General features: G+C 39.5%; 1 protein-coding gene across 1 annotated transcript in view; it reads right to left on the bottom strand.

The window, feature by feature from the left end:
• The window catches only part of VPS13B (vacuolar protein sorting 13 homolog B), a 2,198,633-nt gene that overhangs the window by 1,668,516 nt on the left and 508,427 nt on the right, over positions 1-21,690 (bottom strand). Inside the window, 1 exon segment of the mRNA XM_029587199.1 lies at positions 8,024-8,208. Coding sequence (XP_029443059.1) covers positions 8,024-8,208 — 185 coding nt within the window.

The following is a 21,690-nucleotide window of genomic DNA, read 5'->3' as shown; positions in this document are numbered from 1 at the left end:
TACCAAATCCTGTTACTTTCCTCAGCTTTACCCTGATGTGGTTTATTCCAGATGGTTAAATGTTACAGTATGTACATTTTATTCTCCTCTTCCAAGGCAAAAGCAAAATAAGAGGAATATTTGACTTCACTCCACAAGAGACCTATTTAATAGTTTGGCAGTTATGTAAGTAAAGGTAGCTTGGCTAAGTCAATGTTGACGACATACAGAACGACATGATCCTAATGAGTTGGAAAATATTGGCTCTCAAGAGAATCCGCCAGATGCTACTGCGCTGAGAAAGCTACTGTATTATTGAATTTCATTTTTATGAGGTAAAATTTATTATTCAACTATTAAGGTATCCCACATGAAATCTTGCATAAAATAGTTTTACAGTTACTTTCTGGAAAGTAGATTTTATTTTAGCTTAAAGACATCATTTACAAGAGGGAATCAAATCATAGTCAGCAAAGAAATGTGAAAGCTGCAAGCAATTTTCTCCAAAATACCAGATTAATGAGGCTGGACTGTCAACAAAATAATGAACTATAGAGGACAAGAAAAAGTGGTAGCAAGATCCAGTTTTCCAGGGAAAACTAAAGCCATGTGTGATTGTGAATATATTCTTAATACCATACGGATGTACTTAGAAGCTGAATTGTTTTAGGTATACTAAGAAATTAAAAAAGGAGATGTTTCATCTAATAAAGCTCCCTAGATCATTTATTTTATATTTTAAAGGCATAAAGGCATTTAGGCTCTATCCAAAACTTACTATGTTTAGTACATGAGGATTTGTCTGGCAAAAACTAAAAGAAAAGCCTCACCTCATCTGAGCTGGAAGCACATGTTGTATCATGAAGTTTAGAAATTAGAACAGAGTGTGATTAATAGTCAATATCATTTTTCAAAATTTACAGGCAGCTTTCTTGACAGTCAAACAGTTACATGCAAAAAAAAAAGTTACAAAAGTAAGCCACATCTATGGCAACATAGACGATAGGGAGTAATTTTATTACTGTGCCAATAAGGTAAAGACTGTGTGTAACTTGTACATGAAAACTTTAACCAGCATTTTCAAAGCTAATTTATGCACTCATATCCCTGGGAGTGACATACTAACAAACAGATCAACTACTGGGGGATCTGATGGGTACTTGGTTCTCGGACTGGCCACTGTCGGGGACTGAATGCTGGGCTCAGTGGACCTTGGTCTGACACAGCGTGGCACTGCTTAAGTTCTAAAGTTTGCTTTGAAAGTGCTTGAGAAATTGATCCACTATTAATTTATATAAAGTTACACATCCTCTTCAGAGGGCTTAACTTATGCGGGTTAACTTATGTACATACTTTTTAAAATCAAAAACTATAAGGCAAATTTTCAAAGGCTTATGCACATCAAAGCCAGGAGACAAGCACTGACGTCAGGCCGGTGCACGCCACTTGCTTTCTAAAAAGCGCAGATGTATGCGCATATCTCCTAGTACACACACACAAAAAAGGTTTTTTATACACAAGAGGCGGAGGGGGCGTGGGCGCAGTCATTCTTAGATTTCTCAATGAAATCAGAGCATAAACATTTACGCATGCACCAGGGTCCCCTACCTCGTAACCTTACTTTTGCAATTGCTATGGTTGGCGTGTAAGTCCTGAAACAAAAGAAACTAAAGAGGTTAGTGGGGTTTTCAGGATTGGGGCTAACAGGATAAAAGGTAGGCTAGTTAACTAGGGGGGGGGGGGTTGGGAAGTCCTATCCTTTTCCTGGGCAAACTATGAACAAACTGGGGAAACTAGCAATTGCGTCGGCGTGCGAGTCTGCTAAAGTCCCCCACTTACGCAGTACAGGCGGCATTTGGCGCACATGCAGGCATCTATATAAAATTGTACGCACGTACAGCCTATTTTATACCATGCGTGTATATATGCACGTATGTTATAAAATGGCCGCATCCATTGGTGCGAGCCGGCTCAAGCACGTAGATTTGTCTGGCAAAAACTAGAAAAGCCTCACCTCATCTGAGCTGAGCGGCTGTTTCAAATTTAACGCCCGTGTGTGTAAATTTCAACTCTGCCCCAACCCAGCTCCACTTTCTGGAATGCCTCTCTGCAATTTGCATAAAAATATGCACAGAACTGGGTTAGAGATGTACCTTTACAAGCACAGAGCCCCAGTCTATTTTGTAGGTGCTATTTTCAAACTTTAAACTGCAAAAATAGCTTTGAATCTCAACCTCATAAGGTTTATTTTTGTAATACTGAGTGTAAATTAAACAGTAAATATATGCATAAATTACACCAATTTTCAAATTGGAATTAGGAGCATAAACCTGCTTTGAAAAATATCCCACTAAATCTACCTGCACACACTTACACCTTTTTGATGTGTCAAAATTTAGGGGGGGTGGGGGGTTTATGCACATACATTTGAATTTTTAAACCTATGTGCTAAGTGCAACGACCTCCCCAACTTTGCCCACAGGAATACCTTTGCTCAGTCTGTGTAATGTTACACGCAAACAAGACAATACATAAGTTTACAAATATATGAGGTAAGCAATTTTTTTTAAAAGTTAATTTCTATGGGCTAAACAATCCAATGTTTCATACAAATGTACTCTGTATGAAACATTGAAAATATTCCTCCCCAGGACCACTTCACGCCTATCTTCCCTTCTGGCTGTAGCCATTTCCAGCCTGTATCTTTTAGCTGATAGAAAAGGCTTCGTGGGCTCTCCCTGGGTTGAAGAATTCCCCACTAAAACTGTTGCTGGTACACTTCAGGGGTGCACCAAGCTCTCTCAAATATGGTGGCTTTAACCTCTGCATAGCGGACCCTCCATCCCAACCAGTAGCTCTCTCTCCCCCCTCCACCAGTCTCTCTCTCCCTCCACCTGTCCAGCCTTGCCAGTCTCTCTCTCTCTCTTCCTCCACCTGTCCATTCGCCTCAGTCTCTCCAGATCCATACAGATCCAGCTGTGTGGCTATCTGTAGTGCACTACATAAGTTATTGAATATGACTAAATTTTTGCACATTTACTGCTGTATTTTGTGATTATGTGTATTCAGTTTCTACCAGTAAGCGTCAATTAATAACATACGGGCCAATTCAGTAAAGTCAGCGGGAGAGCGGGAGAAGGCGCGTGCACAGGCCACTCGCCTGTGTGCGCGATTCAGTATTTAAATTAGGTCCGGCAGTAGAAACGAGCAAAAGGAGGCGCTAGGGACACGCTAGGAACAAATTTTTTTTTTCTTTTTTACCCTTCAGAACCTCCGACTTAATATCGCCATGTTGGAGGGTGCACAGAAAAGAAGTTTTTACTGCTTTTCTGTACACTTTCCCGGTGCCCGAAGAAATTAGCGCCTTCCTTTGGGTAGGCGCTAATTTCTGAAAGTAAAATGTGCGGCTTGGCTGCACATTTTACTTACTGAATCACGCGTGAATACTTAATAGGGCCCTCAACATGCATTTGCATGTTGAGGGCGCTATTACGTTCGGTGGGTTGGACGCGTGTTTTCCGCCCCTTACTGAATAAAGGGTAAGGGAAAACGCGCGTCCAATGGCTGGTTAACAGTGCGCTCCATCGGAACGCACTGTACTGTATCAGCCCGATAGTAATATAGTAATGAGGGAAGAAAAGGACCAAATAGTCCAGCCAATCTACCCAGCAAGCTTCTAATGGTAGCGTGTGCCACGTCGTGCAGGTTACCCCATGTTTCTCTTAAGGGTAGCAACTGCTGCTCTGTGCAGTTATTCAATGAGCCTTCTTGAAAATTCAGACAGTGCTGATGTGTTTTGCTTATGAACTTGGCCTTAGAAGCAGTCCTGAACTTTTTCACTTATGTCTGCATAAAAGTACCCCAGACTGTAAAAGTCAGGGCCCGTGATGGTGGTCACCTGAATCCAATTCCTCTTCCACCCCCTCACCCACCAACCATACCTTTGCTCACTCACCGATACATGAATGTAGAAATGCTGGATTTTTAAATTGCGCACGCACTTGTATGCATATGTTTTAAAATACAACAACCATGCGTAACTATGCTCCTAATTTTAAGAGGTTACACAAGCAAAGCTAATGCATCTATCTTCCATAGGACTTTGGTAGCTCTTATGTGCAGATGTAAGCAGATTTTAAAACATGTTCGCATGAGGCACATTACTAGTTTTGCAATTAGTCCACCAGTTTGTCCAATTAATATTTAGGTCTTTCAGACCCCTCTGGTTCTTCATCCTATCCACCATCCAAGTTGACCCAGACCCCTCACCCTGACCTATAAGCCCTAAAACTCAAGATTTACGGTCTTGCTCTTCAGTAAAGTTACATGGACATCTAGCCTATGTGCACTACAGTTTTCAGTTTTAAAATACAGAGTTGCACGCCTAAGTGTTGGTCCCGCCCCAGAACGACTAGGCCCCCTTCCTTTTCTGGAGCCTTATTTTTCCACACACGCATGGGTACATATGCACATAATTTGCAGCTTTTTTAAATCCATGCTGCCTGTATGCAGTCCACATCCACGTGTAGGTGGGTATTCTTGCACTAGCAACACTTTTAAAATCGATCTCTAAATGCGTAGTTCAAAAGTGAGATTAACAGATGCATACGAGTAAGTTATTGTCAGATCCTCTCAATTCCTGAAACAAGCGTTAGAAAATTCAGTGGCAAAATATTTTAACTCACCCGGCAATTCTGCAGCATAATTCATTTATACTGATTTATAATTTACATTACTTGTTAAAATTCAAGCCAAAGCAATTTACAAGCGAATATACAAAATACTTATCACTCACTAAATAGATCTAAACATATCCTACTTAAAATTTACGTTAATATGTAAAATGTTTAAAGTATAAATTTAAAGTTGTTTTCCAACCTTTCTAGAGTCTCTGAACATTATTTTGAGTTTTTTCATTCTTTTCTTCATTTCAGCATTAACTGGTTTTTAAACTGTTTAATCCTTGCTCTTTTATTTCTTCCTTCTCTCACTACACTTTTTCCTATCAAAAGATGCCTTTTCACTTACTTGTCTTCATACCTCTATTCTTTTCTTTCTTTCTAGCTTCTCTTCTTCTCTCTATATTTCATTTGATCCTTCCTGCAAGTTTTACTTCCCCTTCAGTCTCTCATCTCTGACTCCTAGTTCCAGTTAGTGCCTTTCCTGTAAAAATGCCTCACCTCCCAACCACTCATCAACCCATCCTCATTCCTGCTTCTCGAAGTATCATCTGCCAATATTTCATCATTTCTACCCCTCCCCTAAGCTATTTTCTTCACATTACTCTCTTCTCTGTGCCAATTCGCACACCTCTCACTTTCTTCTCTCTCTCCATTCCTGGTCTCTTACTATCTTTCTCTCCCCATCATCTTCTGTATCTCCTCCCTGCAGCCATCACCATCTATCCCCAAGCTGATCCTCTCCATAATCTGTCAGGATGAAAAGCAGAGCACTCCTCCATATAGAATCTGCCACCTCCTGCCAAGGCTAGACAGTGAAATGTCCTGCGTGTTTCAGCCTGTGAATCTGGCCCAGGATGCAGGAGGTAGCAAAAGTAGTATAAAGTGATGTTCTCTTTCTCCTTTTCAGGCTGATTCAGTAAAGTCCGCAGGAGAGCGGACGAACGCCCGCTCTCCTGGCACGTGCGATGCAGTATTTAATTTAGGTGGTGCGGTAGAAACAGGCAAAAGGAGGCGCTAGGGACACTAGCGTGTCCCTAGCGCCTCCTTTTAGCCCGGAGCAGCAGTTGTCAGCGGGTTTGACAGCAGACGCTCAATTTTGCCGGCGTCTGTTCTCGAGCCCGCTGACAGCCACGGGCTCAGAAACCGGACGCCGGCAAAATTGAGTGTCCGGTTTTCGGCCCGACAGCCGCCAGCCCATTTTAAATTTTTTTTTTTTTAACTTTTTTTTACACTTCGGGACCTCCAACTTAATATCGCTATGATATTAAGTCAGAGGATGCACAGAAAAGCAGTTTTTACTGCTTTTCTGTGCACTTTCCCAGTGCCGGCAGAAACTAGCGCCTACCTTTGGGTAGGCGCTAATTTCTTAAAGTAAAATATGTGGCTTGGCTGCACATTTTACTTACTGTATCGCGCGGGCATACCTAATAGGGCCATCAACATGCATTTGCATGTTGAGGGCGCTATTAAGTGCCGCGGGTTGGACGCATGTTTTCCTCCCCTTACTGAATAAGGGGTAAGGGAAAACGCGTGTCCAAGGGCAGGTTAACAGTGCGCTCTGGAGCGCACTGTACTGGCCTGTTTGTTAGCTGGAGGAGGTGATGATCAACCAGTGGATAGATGATCATTCACTCGACTACCAAAGGGTAAGTAGGTGGGAAGGAGAAGCCACATGAGAGAAACATTCTCTGCCCAGCCATCTGGCTCTACAACCTCACAACATGGCTCCTTCCTTCTCAGGCCAGCTGTTATCCTGCAGTTCCATGGAGCTTGCCAAATCATGCAGCAAGGGCTAGATTGTGCGTCTCATGCTGTGATACCACAGGAAACAGGAGACTGTGGTGATAATGCACTTTTACAAGGCAAGTATGCTGATAAACACATGCAGGCTTTTCAATAAGAAAAAAAAAGTTTATTTCAGAAGGTAACAACTTGAAACTGCCCACAAACCATTACCTAGCAACAGTATATGTAAACAATGAAGAATGATTTTATAGATATATTATCTTGTCTGCTTATCTGCATTATTTACAATCAGACAATGATTTGAAAGCATGTTCAGGATCCCTATGCACTATATAGGAGAAAATCAATTTAAAAGATAATTACTACCATTTGTGGATTTGAAATTATGACTGACGAGCCAACAAATATTGGTTTAAAAAACAATTGTGCAATATCACATTTTCTTGGGAGAGTAACTCAAGCAAACAATAAGATTTTTTTCTCTCTTATACCAGCTCACAATTTTGTTTGTTTTTGCATTCCATGATTTCCAAAATTGTTCAACATGGATATCAACACATATAAAATATTATACAAACACAAACTCACAATGCTTGTTTCCTTTAAAAAATGAGTGGCATTTATATCTGGTGTTGAAGAAATCTATTTAACTTAATCTTTCCTAATATATTAACTCTATAAACGTGGCTAGATTCATGTGTTAGCTGCAGTTACTAATAGCATTACCTTGGATATACATGTTAACCTGAAAATCCTTTTCTTCAAACGTTCTCTACTTATTTCAGCGTTCAAGAATAGATATGATGTTCTTGTTTATGCTCAGCACTCCCTATTTTTCCCTCTCTCCCAATTATTTCTGGCATTGATAAAAGACATGTTGGTGAACATTGATCTGAAATCTACTTCAAAGAGATGAGTTTTCATACCACTATTCTATGTGAGCTATTTTATTAAGAAAGAAATACTTAATCTTGGAGCACTGTGTGTTATTCAGCTTTGCAGCTTCATTAGAAAAGTCATTTCATGGACCAGCCCAGTGCTTTACCCTGGACAGGGCTGATTATCCAGTCAGTTCTTCCATTTCCCAGGATAACTGGCGATGTTGCAGAGGTAGCATTCACAGCCTCCAAGAGAATAAGTTCCAGTCCTCACACAACGTCTAGTTGTGACACATAAGGCCCATAATTACAGGGATCCAGAGGGAGTCCTGCTGCATGGCCCCTGGCCAAGGATTGTTGCTGCAATGATTTGAGCTCACTGAGTTGGGAGAGTGATATAAAATGGGGGGAAACCCCGGCTCAATTGGAATACTGTTCCAATTGAGCCGAACGTTAAAACAAGCAGGAAGAAACCACTGAGCCAACATATTTTTGGAAAAACCACTTCACTAAAAAGCATGAAAAAGCAATGTTTAACACAGAGGACAAGTTGATTTCAAGGAGCACATGTGGTAACTTAGTTCCCATGCTAGATACTAAGTCTGAGTAATAAATAATCATCTATGCACAGTGTCATATCTACAGGGACCAGTAATAAAAGTATACACCAATAGATATTTTAAACTTTGAAATCATCGTCATCATAATTTGCATTAAAAAAATATAATGCATCCATACCTGAAGAGTGAAAGACCTCACTGAGTAGAGCTTCATTTACTGTTGCTGAACTGGTACTCCCCATATTATGGAACCAGCTCTGGCAAATGGCTTCTAGTAAGAGAGTCTGAGCTCTAGTTGCTTGTACTGTCAAATTTGGAAGCTCAAATATCCATTCTGCTACTAGAATATGTGATCTCCTATTCCTGGAAAAACAAATTGATTAATTTAACTGAAGGAATCACAGAAAATAATTCAATTTAAAAAAAAACAACTGGCATTTTGTATTTTTTCTTTATAATGATATAAAAATGTTTTCTTGTAATAAATATGTATTTCTGTTAAGGATATCATGAAAGGAAACATGCTAAATATCATCCACAGTTTTTCTTTAAGCAAAGTTAATGGAGCAACCTAGACAATGCAAAAGATAGCTTGACATATTCAGTTAAAGGTGCACAGTGCAGAAAGCAGAGTTGCTTACCTGTAACAGGTGTTCTCCTAGGACAGAAGGATGTTAGTCCTCACACAGACGACATCATCAGATGAAGCCCGGCATGGAACTTTGATCTCAAAGAATCTAGAACTTTCCAACATGCCCTACTACGCATGTGCAGCTGTAGTCATCACCCTGCCCCCTAGGCAGAGTCCCCCAGTCCATGATAAAGCACATACATGGAGAAACCAACTCCTAGGGAAGATGGGTGGATTTCGTGAGGACTAGCATCCCGCTGCCCTCGGAGAACACCTGTTACAGGTAAGCAATTCTGCTTTCTCGGAGGACAAGCAGGATGGTAGTCCTCACACATGGGTCAATCCCTAGCTACAGACTGTCCGAGCAGGACAAAGCAGGAAACCACACATTGCAGAAGCACTACACCCGTCTCCTTTTTGCCTGTGAGGCAGTTAACCCACAAGGGGTCCAGACTGGAGAACAGTAAGGTTCTAAAAAGAAAAACCATAGAAATGACACAAAACCCTCATGCATAGCAGGAGTGCAAGCAGAAGCATACACTGTATCACGGAAAACATTAAAAGCAGGGTTTTGGATCAGTAACCCTGACAAAGAAGCAGACCTAGAACCTCATGGATACAGGAAATAGCCTAGAGATGTAAACAAGAGGAGGTCTCAGACAAAGATCACACAGTTTCCTTCTGTGTTAGAAGATATCCGGAAACCCAATTAGGGCCAGAGAACTCTCCAGAAAGAAGCTGCGGTCTACTGACACATTCGAAAAACAAAATGTCTCTGCAGGAGTGTGCCCATGTGTGACTGATAGGCACAATGGACAGAAAAGACCTAGCAATTATTGGAAAATAATTAGCAACAACAGCAGGGCCTGAGACAGACCCTACGTGCTGAAGCACCAGACTTAACTGACATGCAAGACAGTATCAAGAGTTTCAGGGGATGAATGGCAACCCCTGAATAGATCGCTAGCCCAACTCCGAAGCAGGGAGAGAAGTTGTGGGTGGTATATCCCAGCCCCAAGCAAATAACTCACTGCAGATTCCAGCAGGGAGTAAAACACCAAAACAGAGTCCTCAGCCTGCTTGGAACAGCTGAAACAGAACAATTTCTCCAGGGAAGAAATCCAGAAACACTCCACTAGAGACAGGAAGCTGGGTTGCTAAAGTGCAACCCCTGTCGAACAGGATTTCTTTACCAGCCCAGAAATCCTAAGGGTACCAGGGCAGAGCCAGGGTGATTTTGGAACAGATTGCCAAGCACCTGGCTTAGGTATTAATATCCCAGTCATGATTACAAATACTTCCCCCAAGGAAGCATGCAGTCCAGTAATGGAACAATTACTGGACCCAGTATGGCATAAGAACATGCCATACTGGGTCAATCAAGCCCAGCATCCTGTCTCCAACAGTGGCCAATCCAGGCCAAAAGAACCTGGCAAGTTCCCAAAAACTAAGCCTATTCCATGTTACCGTTGCTAGTAATAGCAGTGGCTATTTTCTACGTCAACTTAATTAATAGCAGGTAATGGACTTCTCCTCCAAGAACTTATCCAATCCTTTTTTAAACACAGCTTTACTAACTGCACTAACCACATCCTCTGGCAACAAATTCCAGAGTTTAATTGTGAGTTGAGTGAAAAAGAATTTTCTCAGATTAGTTTTAAATGTGCCACATGCTAACTTCATGGAGTGCCCCCTAGTCTATTATATCCGAAAGAGTAAATAATTGATTCGCATCTACCCGTTCTAGACCTCTCATGATTTTAAACACCTCTATCTTGTCCCCCCCTCTGCCATCTCTTCTCCAAGCTGAAAAGTCCTAACCTCTTTAGTCTTTCCTCATAGGGGAACTGTTCCATTCCCCTTATCATTTTGGTAGCCCTTCTCTGTACCTTCTCCATCGCAATTATATCTGTTTTGAGATGCGGCAACCAGAATTGTACACAGTATTCAAGGTGCGGTCTCACCATGGAGCGATACAGAGGCATTATGACATTTTCCATTTTATTCACCATTCCCTTTCTAATAATTCCCAACATTCTGTTTGCTTTTTTGACTACCACAGCACACTGAACCGACGATTTCAATGTGTTATCCACTATGACGCCTAGATCTCTTTCTTGGGTTGTAGCACCTAATATGGAATCTAACATTGTGAAACTATAGCATAGGTTATTTTTCCCTATGTGCATCACCTTGCACTTATCCACATTAAATTTCATCTGCCATTTTGATGCCCAATTTTCCAGTCTTACAAGGTCTTTCTGCAATTTATCACAATCTGCTTGTGATTTAACTACTCTGAACAATTTTGTATCATCTGCAAATTTGATTATCTCACTCGTCGTATTTCTTTCCAGATCATTTATAAATACATTGAAAAGTAGGGATCTGTATTGGTACCCTTGAGGCACTCCACTGCCCACTCCCTTCCACTGAGAAAATTGTCCATTTAATCCTACTCTCTGTTTCCTGTCTTTTAGCCAGTTTATAATCCACGAAAGGACATCGCCACCTATCCCATGACTTTTTACTTTTCCTAGAAGCCTCTCATGAGGAACTTTGTCAAATGCCTTCTGAAAATCCAAGTACACTACATCTACAGGTTCACCTTTATCCACATGTTTATTAACTCCTTCAAAAACGTGAAGCAGATTTGTGAGGCAAGACTTGCCTTGGGTAAAGCCATGCTGACTTTGTTCCATTAAACCATGTCTTTCTATATGTTCTGTGATTTTGATGTTTAGAACACTTTCCACTATTTTTCCTGGCACTGAAGTCAGGCTAACTGGTTTGTAATTTCCCGGATTTCCCCTGGAGCCCTTTTTAAATATGGGGGTTACATTGGCTATTCTCCAGTCTTCAGGTACAATGGATGATTTTAATGATAGGTTACAAATTTTTACTAATAGGTCTGAAATTTCATTTTTTAGTTCCTTCAGAACTCTGGGGTGTATACCATCTGGTCCAGGTGATTTACTACTCTTCAGTTTATCAATCAGGTCTACCACATCTTCTAGGTTCACCGTGATTTGGTTCAGTCCATCTGAATATTTACCCATGAAAACCTTCTCCAGTACGGGTACCAGAAAGCATTCAGCTCATTGATCAACATTCAAACATAACCTAAGCTTCTGTATACCCTACCAGCCAACATAACACCCATTCTCCACAATTACTCATTCTTCATATCTTCATTGCAGATGACACTATGTCTGGTGTTTTTGTTTTGTGAATTTTTTGTTTACTCATTGTATGTTTATGAATTATGTTTTCTATTACCGTATCTTGTTTTTATTGTTAATCTTCTAAGTTTTTATTTTTTAAATTATGTATGTTTTATTTTTAATTGTTTTGATTAATCCCCCGATTGTAAAAGCGGTATACAAACATTTTTAAATAAATAAAATAAATATGAAATACATACAGACCACTTTATTAAATCTTAGGATTATTTACTAAATTGCATTATTTTCCCTCATGTTTGAGAAGCCCATGGTATTTTCCCTCAGTGGTGAAATACCAAAGATAAAAATATCATAACTTAGCTGGGGCCATCATTGTCCTAAAGTTGCCCCCACCACCACAGGGTGTAAAAATCAGTGGGCATCTATGGAGACCTTGTCTCCCACTGCCATTCACTGCCCCTGAGGTGGCCAACGTTAACAAATAAAAAAAGTCTTTAACTTAGCTCTCCTCGAGTCAAAAAAAGAAATGCAGTTCTGCCCAGCCTCTCCCCCATTAAGGGCACTTATAATTAGCCTTGGTGGTCTAGTACTGAAGGCTGGAGTGCCTCCTATACTCTGGGGCTGATACCATATTCAAAATACCTCAAGCATTCCTTTGGCCTTATCATATCTTATCAGAGAACCAAAGGGAGAGTGACAAAGAAGAGGGATTTTGGGACAGAGCATGGCTAAGTTTAAGACTTTTGGGTTTTTTTATTGCCTACCTCTGGCCACCTCAGGGGGAGGCCAGATACAGTAGGAGAGAAGGTCCCATTGATTTTTACATCCTGCCGGGAAGAGGGAAGAACTCTGGGACAACGTTGGCCCTTTTAAGCCTAAGCCTGGGAGCACTGGGAATGTGCATTACTGTTCCAGTGCTTCTGGGGAAAGTTAGCTATACCTCTACATTAAAGAACATGGCTTATGAATTTTGAGACAAGCAAAGTTATTTGATTTGCATTAATTTTACCTGAAATGAGCTAAATTACATGTATTTGCATGCAAAGCAGCTCATTTAGTACTGACACTGCACCAGGATTTTTTTTTTGGGGGGGGGGGGGGGGGGGGGGGGGGGAGGAGATGACATGCAGTATTTGAAATACTGCACGTTATCTCTGCATTAAGGCATTTACCACAGTACATACAGTTTTATCATATGCTAAAAGCCCAGCACATCTTAGCATATAATCACAAAGTACGTAATTACTAGCTAAATGTCTTATCCCATAGTAGTTTAGATGGCTTTTTTGTGTAGAAAATAAAGAGAGAGTGACCACAGAAAACATGGGCTAAACAGAACCTTAAACTATTAATACAAGTAATAATAATTTGATGTCAAGATATACTAAGATTTAAAATGTTATTTCAACAATTCAATGGAAAATTAGTAGAAACAGCTAGCAATTGCTCTTAGCAATAGTTACAGCACTTTTCATAGCTGGCTGCTAAACCAAGGAATTATATGTAAAATCATTCCTCAACCAGTAAAAAAAAAAAAAAAAAAAAATTCAACTGTACTTAAGATAAATTATGTGCCTTCAAATCTTTAAACTTATTTATGTAATAGTCTAGAACGTGCAATGTTCAATGTAGTGGTTCGGAATGACAAACACAGAGTAATTATACAATAAAGGTTTGCTACAAAAAGTCACCTGTTAGCATGATAATTTCTCACAAATTGTTTCATGCTTTATATTTACCCAATGTTTTCATGTAAAAGGAAGGAACTCAACTATTGACTCACAAATTATGATATACCAAATTACGCTTAAGTTTAAAAACTAGTTTTATGAATTGGACATCAGGTTAACTCCTCTTTCAGTAGCTGGGTAGAATAAATGAAGATCTGACAATCCACAGTTGCTGCCACTGCTGATTTTTGTCAGAATTGTTTTTATTTTATTGATGCACACACATCTTTTGATTCAAAGAAAGCTAGTTCAAACCATGATTACCTGTCAGTTTAATGCGTTACATTTTTTAATCAAACAGCATAAAAAGTAAGTAATTTTATTTCTATTTATCAGGAACAGTGTTTAAAGTTAAGACCTCAACATGTGTTCATTTAACAGAACATGTTAAATATCTATCAATTCAAACATTACTCTCAAGGGGAAAATAAATCCTAATGTAGCCAGCAGGAGTGACAACTCATTAAAACTAATCTTGGACAAACACCAGAATAAAGTTAAGGAAGTTCTTGCTGTGGAATGGCATGGAGTGAAATGAATCAGTCTTAATTAAATAGTTCTTAAATACACTACACTTGTGCCCAGTTTGCGAACAAATTCTGGACTAGACTTGCTGAAACATTTGGCTACATTTGGCACACCTTTAAAGAAAACGAAAAACAACACCATTCTATGGGACATAAAACGTTCAAGGCTGCTTATATATTGTAAACATAGGCACTAGCATAACCAATGCATGCAAGTTCACAGGTCTGCCATGAAACATTTCCAGTGGGTAGTTTTTAAGAACAGCAACGCATTCTTTGAAAATCAACACCTTACACTGATTGAAAGAACATAGTGGTGAACAGCTGGCACCTGAGGTTTATACAAAGTCCCAAAATGTATGGCTGGAACTTGCAAAATGTTTCCAAAAAATAAATTTTTTGTCCTTACTCATATCCTGTAAGGTAAAATGTGATTAGTTCATTCTTAACTAAATAACGTGTTGGGAACCTTCAACTAAAATCTACTAATTGCACTTCAGAATAAGCAGGATAAAGTTTAGTGTCTAAAGGGTTCATTCATCAGTATTGTTTGTATACTGGTTGTGCAGTTATTCTTAAGGAAGAATGACCATAAAGTACGTGCAAAAAATGCCAAGAAAATAAACATCATATTATAAAGCCTGTGACGTTAAGGGAATGCTTCAGGTATTATAACTCTCTGGGGCTTATTCTATCATGTAGCAGTACTACAGGCTCTGCCTCTTTGGGTGGTAGTTTTGAGTGTCTTAATGGCCATCGTTTTTTATTTTATTTTTATTATTTTTATTTTACTGGCTGATTTCACTGTATTTAATTATTTTGTACATAATGATAAAGGAGATGGAACTGAAAGGAAATCTGAAGTAGTTAAGGCTGTTCAGCTTGGAGAAAATATGGCTGAGGGTAGATATGATAGAGGTCTATAAAATCATGAGGGAAATAGAACAGGTAAATGTAAATCAGTTATCTACTTTTTCAAAAAATAGAAAGACTTGGGCACTCTCCAGGAAGTTAGTAGCACATTCAAAACAAACCGGAGAAAATGTTTTCACTCAACGAACAATTAAGCTCTGGAATTCATTGATGGAGGATGAGGTTAAAGCAGTTAGCATAGCTGGGTTTAAGAAAGCTTTAGACAAGTTCCTAGAGTAGAAGTCCCTAAATTATTAACTAAGTAGACACACAGCCAAATTTTAAATCCCCCCCCCCCCCCCGCGCACAAAAAATGGGGGTTATGCACATGGCCAGGCCTCGCGCGCACAGCACGCATCTTCAAAGGGGTCTGGTCATGCGCGAAACTCCCGTAATGCACCGAAATGCCGGGCCCATTTAAAGGGGTGGGCCAGGGGGGTGGGAAGGGGCGGGGCTGGAGGCATGCACGTTGCTACTGCTCCGTTGGAGCAGTAGCAACAAAAAAAAAAGACAGGTAGGACAAAGGGTTTAGGAATGGGGTGGAGAGGGGAAGGGGAAGGGAGATTAGGGTAGGGAGTAGGGAAGTTCCCTCCAGTTTGCTCCTTAATTGGAGTGGACTGGGAGGAAACTGGGGAAGGCCTCGATGCGTCGAAGCACAGAAATTGCAATTCTCTACCCCCTTGCGTGTGCTGCTCGTATTTTACGCCACACATTCATGTTATAAAATACATGTGCGCATGCCAGGTCCTGCACGCGCACATGGACGCACGTGCGTGTCTTTAAAAATCTACCCCTTAGGGAATAGCCACTACTTATCACTGTGTGACAGCAGCATGGGGTCTATTTACTGTTTTGGATCTTGCCAGGCACTTGTGACCAGGATTGGCCACTGTTGGAAACAGGAGACTAGGCTTGGCAGACCCTCGGCCTGACCCAGTATGGCAATTCTTATGTTCTTACATTGTGTTGTGGGGTCTTATAAGGGGGCTCTGTGGTATATGAAAGCTTGGCTTGCATGCATAATTTAGATGGTTCCTTGTACTATCTTCACAGGTTGTTCTTTTTTTCATCATTGTCCTACTTCCACAGCAGCCTGTTTTTCTTCCTAATGCTATTGCTCATGCTTTATTCTACACGAGGTTTGTTCTGTTGTACTGTGGTCAGCCTACATGTTCACAGCTTCTGCTGTATTTGATGCAGCTGGCTCTATGGGTTTAACCTTAAATTTGGAAACAGGGGTGCATGGGAGTTCTTCCTTCATGATTTCAGTCAGCTCTATTTAGTCTGTGTACATCAGCAGATAATCTGGCCAGCCTTGCAAAATAATCCTCATTTTACCTATTTCTGTGGCCCAGACTGCTCTGGTTGAGATTACCTCCAATTTATGAATAGTAAGACTATTTGTTTTGCCTATTAAGAAAATTTGGAGTTGAAGATACAGCCTTCTTAGACTGTGAGTAAAGTAAGTTTGCTTACCGTAAATATTTTCCTATAGAATAGGATGAATTAGCCATTGAGTATAGAGAGATGTCATCTGGCAGCAACAAACGGACTTGTCTTCCAAGCTTGTAGAACTTCAAGCTTTACTGAGAAAGTGCGGGAGTTCCCGCGCAGGTGTTGACTTGTAAATCTCTTCAGTCAGTAACAGAGCTAACTAGCTATGTAGTCAACTCTTCACGGAGGAAGGCGAGCATTCTATAGCTAATTCATCCTGCAAACTTGTTTTTTCTATTGATAAGCAGGCTGAATTAGCCATTACATATGGGGAGTCACAGGCTGAGAGTTGCAGTGGAGTATTTTCTTAATGAGCAACCTGGACTCCACTGAGGAGGATAGTCTACGTAGAGACTGCATTTTGCAGTACTGCCTGTTCAAAAACCATTGTCAGACTTTGAAACATTGTCCAGAAAGTATTACACAGTGAATATGAGCACAATCTTTCCGAGCAACATCTTTTAAATGTACAATAGAAAAAGCCATAACTTGCACTTGATGGGCTTTGACAGGATTAGTAACTGCTGCAGTGTAACAGTACTGAATACAAGGCATTAACTAGTTGAGTAAGGTGCGTTTGATTACTAAAGCACCCTGTCAATTAGGATCATAAGAGACAAACAGCTAAGAGGCCTGACAATTGAATTCTTGAGTTCTTCTGTTGTAATAAGCAAGAGCTTGTTTTCAGTCTGAAGCATTTCCCTATCATGTGCATGCTGTCAGGGAAAGAAAGTAGACAAGACAATAGACTAATTGAGATGGAAGGCCAAAATGACATTCAGATACATGCAGAGCAGCACTCTATTGTAGAAGAACTGCAGATAAGGCGCACAGTGTACAAGGGCTTGAAGCTCACGGACACATTGTGTAAATGTCACTGCTACTAGAAAGACCACCTTCCACATCCGATTCATCTGAAGGTGAAGATTTGGAATGCAATATTTTTTCAAGCATATCCTCATCCCGCAAGGGAAGAGAGAGAGAGAGAGAGAGAGAGAGACAGCAGAACAAAACAAGAGGGCATATGTAATCTCGACCATATATCCAGACACAAAGTAAGCAAGAACTATCATCCTAAACTGTCATACAAAAGCATTCCCCTTCAAATTGGATTGAGCAACCTAATTCTTTCATGTATAATTTGTCAATACATTTTTTTTTTTATCAACACAGAATCAGCTATCCTTGCAAACCTTTTTATTTTGTTTGTAGTCAATTTCATGATCCTTTTAAATTTTGTATTGATCTCCTGCATTTCTTTTGTAAATTTCAATTATATTTGTAGTTTGCAATCACATCACCACCATCATTAGATACCTCAATTATTAAACCCAAATCAATTTGGTTACCACCAGGATCCTTTGATCCAGTGTTGCACACAGTTAAAGAATAAATCATTAGAGATGTTACTAATTTTGAAAAACAAAGAAAATCAATGCCCAGATCAAATCTATCAGAAGATGAGCGACAAGTAATTCCAGATCTTCTAACAGACTGCAGTATAACCATCAAGCAGGCAGACAAAGGAGGAGGCGTGGTTGTTCTAAATTGTGATGATTATTTACGAGAAGCTGACAGGCAATTGGAAGATACAGTACATTTTAAATGGTTGGCCTTAGATATGACTAAAAATTACAGTCCAGGATCAAGCATTTAACAACATCAGCATATGAGCCAGGTTTCTTGACCAAAAAAAGATTTCCTTAATGTTAAACATTCTTGCATGCCCACTATATACTTTTTGCTAAAAATTCATAAGATCTTCACCAAGGCACCTGGGAGACCTATCGTTTCTTCTAATGATTTGCTGCTGGAACTACTGTGGACATAAGTAGATTTGTTTTTGAAACCTTTTGTGTCAAAATGACTACCTATATTCAACACACTGCACATTTCTTAAACATCCTGAAAGGCGGTGATTTAAAGTGAAGGCCATATTATTATGGTCTCAGACGTACAATCTTTATACACCATTATTCCCCAGGATTAGGTAGGCTTTAAACCTATCTATTTATGTTTATTTCTTGATTAATCGCAATTAATTACAAACGTAAAACAGAGTGAGTACAGCCTCACACAGTCCCTTCCTGATAGCACTTAAATACATTTTTTTTTTCTTTTCCGTCATCAGCTTTACTTGCAGGTTAAAGGCACAGCTATGGGTGCAACAATGTTGCCATCTTTAACCAATCTGTTTATGTATGAATTTGAAAAGCAGTGGATTGAAAACGTTCCCTTCAAGGAAAAGATTGTTGTCTGGAAGAGATACAGATGTTTTTATACTGTGGAGGGGGGGGGGCTGTTATTGAGCTTGAGATGTTTTTAGATGGTTGAACACTTGCAAAGATTGCATTAACTTCTCTTTTGAACACAGTTAGAAGCAGATTTCTTTTTTGGTTGAGTTTGTTACCATAAATTAGTTCAATCAATTCACAACATAAGTCCAAAAAAAGAAAACAGATTAGAACAAATATTTACACTACACCAGTGCACATCCTAAATGCCTGCGCAACAATTTACCCTTCTCACAATTTTCGAGAATTGAAAAGATATGTTCATCAACATCAGAATTCAAGGAACAACTGAAGGTTATGTCAAGAGATTTTGTGGAATGGAGTCATTCTTTTCTAATTAAAAGAGCATTTAAGAGAGCCCTTTATTCTCCTCACAAAGCATTACTAACTGATGTGCTTAATAAGGATGATCAAAATGATAACTTTTGTTGTATTCTCAGTCAAACAAGTTCCTTCTATCTATACAATATTTTTAGGGAAAAAAAGGGAATAATGTGCAGTTAATCCCCATTTCTGAAGAAAAACAATTGAGGTTTGCATTGACAAGGGGGAAAAGATCTGAAAGAAACACTTAGCCCGGCATATTTAAAAATGAAGAATATCTACAGATGACCAGGAAGAGAGCAGAATATTTCAGATGCAGATTATGTCTGGCTTGTGAAATGACCCTTTCTACTAAATAAATCATACATCCTATTATGAATAAAATTTATACTTTATGTTATTTCACTGACTGTTGATCCACTTACATTGTATATTTGGTTTTATACCCTTGTAACAAGATTTACATTAGCAAAACCATCAGGTACCTCAGGATAAGAGTATCTAAACACCTCAGTTGTTTAAAATGCCAATGAACAGAAGAAGCACTGCTTGAGAGTACCACGCTTTAACACAGCTGAGACTTTTTGCAATCAATACCATTGCTAAAATCCACCAGACGGGGGCTGTGATAAAATATTAGTTCAATGTGAGTAGCACTGCATCCACAGGTTAGGTCTGACAAAAAAAAAAAACAAAAACCAGGAACATTTGTCATCACCACACCTCTTCCAGGATATGCATATTTAGGTCCTTCAGAAGAGGCTGAAGGACCTAAATACATACACCCTAGAAAAGGAGAGGTGCAGGGGAGATATAATGCAAATCTTCAGATCTCTGAAAGGTTTTAACAATGCAAGAACTTTGAACTTTTTCTGCTGAAAAAGAAATAGTAGAACTAGGGGGTCACGAAATGAAACTTCTGGGAGAAGTCTTAAAACCAACGTCAGGAAATATTTCTTCACAGGAAAAGTGATGGATGACTGGAATGCCCTTCCGGAGAAGGAGGTGACAACAAAAACAGTCAAAGAAATCAAAGGAGCATGAGATAAACACTGTGGGTCCCTAAAGGCTAGAGGGTAGAAATGAAGAAAAGAGTATAGGGTAATCTGCCTGGTGCGACAATTACTACCCTTAGCAGAAGCATGGGAATTACTACCCACAACCAATAAGCCTTGATACTTTTGAAACAACTGCAACATTACTTTCCACTTTGATGGGGGGGGGGGGGGTTTGAATAAGGGGAATTGGATGGAGACGACAACCAATGCACATACCAACTTTTATGGCCTGGGGTACTGATATGCAGAGATAAGGAAAAAAGCATAGGACTGCTTCTATGGCCAAGTCCTAAAGTAAAGCAAGTCAGCATTACCTGAATTTTCAGGAAGGCTCCTCCCTCAGTAAAAATGTTGCTACAAGTAATTTTTTATCAGTTTGATTGCTGCTTGTAAATATTACTACCCTTATCATAAGAATTGGGGTAACTGCATGGACTATCCTTAAGAGAAACTTAGGGGTGAGCTGGGCAGACTGGATGGACCACTTGGTTCTTTTCTGCCATCATTGCTATGTTACTATATATATGTATATGTTCCTAAAGGCTTATTTTCATTTTTCATTTGGTCTTTTGGTTTCTAAAAACATCCAGATTGAAGTGGAATTACAACCAATTGGATCATGAGAAGTGTCAGTCAATGATCAGATACATTTTTAAAGTGGCTTTGGCCATTTTCTAAGAAAAGGTAGATGTTTCATGTCACGCAAAATGTTTTATGTTTAAAGCATACACATTTTTGTTTATCTGTTTGAGATGTATACTATATAGCTTTGAAGTTTTCTCCCTGAGGCAGCCCATCATGGTGAAATGCTTAAGCATCAGAATTCAATGTTTTGAATTGTTGGATTATTGAATCAACAAATAAAAAGTTATGTGTACCATTACTGAACATCTTGCATGTATGCCATCTAAAACATGGGCTTACTGTTTTCCCTTTAAAATTAGGACTTTATTTTTTTTTTGTAACTATATTTATTAAAGTTTGAATGAACATACACGGAACAAACATTAGGACTTTAAATGGAGAAATTAGTTACCTGATAATTTCATTTTCCTTAGTGTAGACATAAGAACATGCCATACTGGGTCAGACCAAGCGTCCATCAAGCCCAGCATCCTGTTTCCAACAGTGGCCAATCCAGGCCATAAGAACCTGGCAAGTACCCAAAAACTAAATCTATTCCATGTTACTGTTGCTAGTAATAGCAGTGGCTATTTTCTAAGTCAACTTAATTAATAGCAGGTAATGGACTTCTCCTCCAAGAACTTATCCAATCCTTTTTTAAACACAGCTATACTAACTGCACTAACCACATCCTCTGGCAACAAATTCCAGAGTTTAATTGTGCGTTGAGTGAAAAAGAACTTTCTCCGATTAGTTTTAAATGTGCCATATGCTAACTTCATTGAGTGCCCCCTAGTCTTTCTATTATCTGAAAGAGTAAATAACCGATTCACATCTACCTGTTCTAGACCTCTCATGATTTTAAACACCTCTATCATATCCCGCCTCAGCGGTCTCTTCTCCAAGCTTGAAAGTCCTAACCTCTTTAGTCCTTCCTCATAGGGTACATTCAGTGGTGCGTCCAATCCGCTAAATATCCCTGCAAAGTTAGCTGGATAAATTTATCTGGCTAAGGGGCCTATTTTCTAAAAGATTCCCCCATATTGTGTCTATGGGAAAAATGTTT

This window comes from Rhinatrema bivittatum, chromosome 2 (assembly GCF_901001135.1).
Source record: "Rhinatrema bivittatum chromosome 2, aRhiBiv1.1, whole genome shotgun sequence".
NCBI lineage: Eukaryota > Metazoa > Chordata > Amphibia > Gymnophiona > Rhinatrematidae > Rhinatrema > Rhinatrema bivittatum.
The sequence above is the reverse complement of the archived record's forward strand: the minus strand, read 5'-3'. Positions and strand labels throughout refer to the sequence as shown.